The sequence below is a fragment of the Sardina pilchardus genome, chromosome 14, assembly GCF_963854185.1.
Source record: "Sardina pilchardus chromosome 14, fSarPil1.1, whole genome shotgun sequence".
Classification (NCBI taxonomy): domain Eukaryota; kingdom Metazoa; phylum Chordata; class Actinopteri; order Clupeiformes; family Clupeidae; genus Sardina; species Sardina pilchardus.
The window spans coordinates 10,935,704-10,938,203 of record NC_085007.1 but is presented as its reverse complement, the minus strand read 5'-3'; the positions used below and the strand labels follow the sequence as shown (position 1 = coordinate 10,938,203).

Genomic DNA, 2,500 nt, shown 5'->3' with positions numbered 1-2,500 from the left:
TATTTTCCAGCATCTATGGTAACAACAACAGCAACATTGGTAGATAACAAAAGACCACACTAGCCAATAGGACTGCTTAAAAAAGAGATGCCTGGGAACCAATCAAATGTTTAATCTGCCAGTAATCCTGCATTGCTTATGGTATATGAAGTCTCAGTCATATTTAACTTTTGTCCAGGGCAGGCAGCCCCACTGACATTACCTCCCATCACACAAAGTGGGTCAACGTCCCATGTGGACGTAAACAGCCTGTTTATGACTGTGTTGTTCCCAAAGGGAAGACCCTGTGCATGAGGAGGCCATATGACACACTCTTCAAGTTAAGCCAGGACTAATGGATTAGAGAAATGTTTACAGTACAACCGTCATAAGGACAATATGTTGTTGTCCCTTTGTCCCCAAAGAATCTAAAGCTTACGGTCCTATATGAAAAAGAGATTTGTATTCTGTTTTTGTGCAGTATACAGTAGCAGCAATATAGCAAGTGTTTATGGTTATGAGACAGTTAATGTGTAAAATTCATTATTTATGTACATTACTGTAAGTATATTTGTTTGTGTGTGTGTGTGTGTGTGTGTGTGTGTGTGTGTGTGTGTGTGTGTGTGTGTGTCCGTGTGTGTGTGCAGCTTTTAGGATCCTCTGCAGTAGAGGATAAGCTACAGGACGGCGTCCCTCAGACGATAGAGCAGCTCGCCAAGGCCGATATCAAGATCTGGGTGCTGACCGGAGACAAACAAGGTGAGGAACACACACACGTGGCATCTCACACACACATGCAGCGTCACACACATACATGATACGCTCACTTTGTCACAGTCACAGTCAGAAATCAGTGACTATTCACCAGCATTGCAGAATAAACTGCGGTTCCTCTCGCACTGAGCTGGATTACCATTGCACATCATTGCACACAACACATCATCAGGAGGGCAACACTACAATGGTCTAATCCCAGCTCACGTTCCAACATTTGGTGAATTCTGCAGTAATATCAATCAGTCTAATAGTATCACTCACTCACTTACTCACTCACTCACTCACTCACTCACTCACTCACTCACTCACTCACTCACTCACTCACTCACTCACTCACTCACTCAACTCACTCACTCATTCACTCAACAAACCAAACTTGTCCCTCACAAACTGTTTATGGTCATTCCCAATATTAGAAGGAGACGACAGTATATATGGCCAAGCCTTTGAGTACAGTCTATACTGTACCTCCAAGCAGCCACAGTGCGCCTTAAACATGATGGTGTTGAGAGTGTGAGGTGCATGTTTTCATGTGCTGCACTCTGCCCTCACAGAGACGGCTGAGAATATCGGCTACTCCTGTAACATGCTGAGAGACGAGATGAAAGAGGTCTTCATCGTGGCGGGAAACACACCCGAGGAGGTGGCAGAGGAGCTGCGGTACGTACTGTACACTCTCACTCACACACACACACATGCACACACACTCATACACAAGCACAGACACGGACACACACACACACACACACACACACACACACACACACACACACACACACACACAGACAGACATGGATGGACACACACACACACACACACACACACACACACACACACACACACGCACACACACACACCCACACACACACACACTCACACACACACACATAAACACAAATTACTGTAGCACATAACTCACATACAGTACCTGTCTCTCTCTATGTGTTCATGTCATGTCACTCTTATGTAGATACCTTCAAGTAAAGTCATTCCAGAATTTTCAACCCGACTGTTTGAAACTTTTAAAAAAGTATGTAGCAATCTTGAGTGCTTATTTTGAGTCTTGTATCACACCCCTCTCTGGTTGCCCTGGAAACTCACAGATCTGCCAGGAAGAAGATGAAACCAGAGTCACCAGATGAGCCACCCCTGCACAAGAGTGGCTTTCTGGGTAAAAAGACGGAGGTGGTGGAGGATGAGACAGTGGAGGGCGAGTACGGCCTGGTCATCAATGGACACAGTCTGGTGAGTAGGAGGAGGGGACTTGTGAACTTGTTACTGTAGCTTGGTAGATTATACTATAATATTTACCATAAGAGGAGATATACTGTGCATATTTATTTAGAGCCTGTCTGCACTATAGTTACTGTCTGCACTATAGTTAGGGTTCAAATATGGCTTGAATGCATTGATGGATGGCTTCTAGATATTCCTTTGTTTCTCCTTATTGTTAATTTTTGTTAACATACTGTATGCATGTGTGTGTGTGCATGTTTGTGCGTGTGTGTGTGCCTCTGTGTGTGTGTACGTATGTGTGTGTGTGTGTGTGTGTATGCACATGTGTGTGTGTGTCCTCAGGCCTATGCCCTGCAGAAGGACCTGCAGCTGGAGCTGCTCCGGACGGCGTGCATGTGCACGGCGGTGATCTGCTGCCGGGTCACGCCCCTGCAGAAGGCCCAGGTGGTGGAGCTGGTCAAGAAGCACAAGAAGGCCGTGACGCTGGCCATCGGAGACGGAGCCAACG

The 2,500-nt window shown here is 45.9% G+C and overlaps 1 protein-coding gene across 4 annotated transcripts in view; it reads left to right on the top strand.

Moving 5' to 3' along the window:
• Positions 1-2,500, top strand: part of atp8b5b (ATPase phospholipid transporting 8B5b) — a 23,626-nt gene that overhangs the window by 14,289 nt on the left and 6,837 nt on the right. For all 4 annotated transcript variants that reach the window (XM_062554151.1, XM_062554155.1, XM_062554152.1 and 1 more), the window contains exons 19-22: positions 627-738; positions 1,311-1,416; positions 1,860-2,001; positions 2,335-2,500. The exon at positions 2,335-2,500 is cut by the window's right edge and continues 18 nt beyond it. In XM_062554151.1, the coding sequence (XP_062410135.1) occupies positions 627-738; positions 1,311-1,416; positions 1,860-2,001; positions 2,335-2,500 (526 nt within the window). The remainder of the gene's footprint in view (positions 1-626; positions 739-1,310; positions 1,417-1,859; positions 2,002-2,334) is intronic.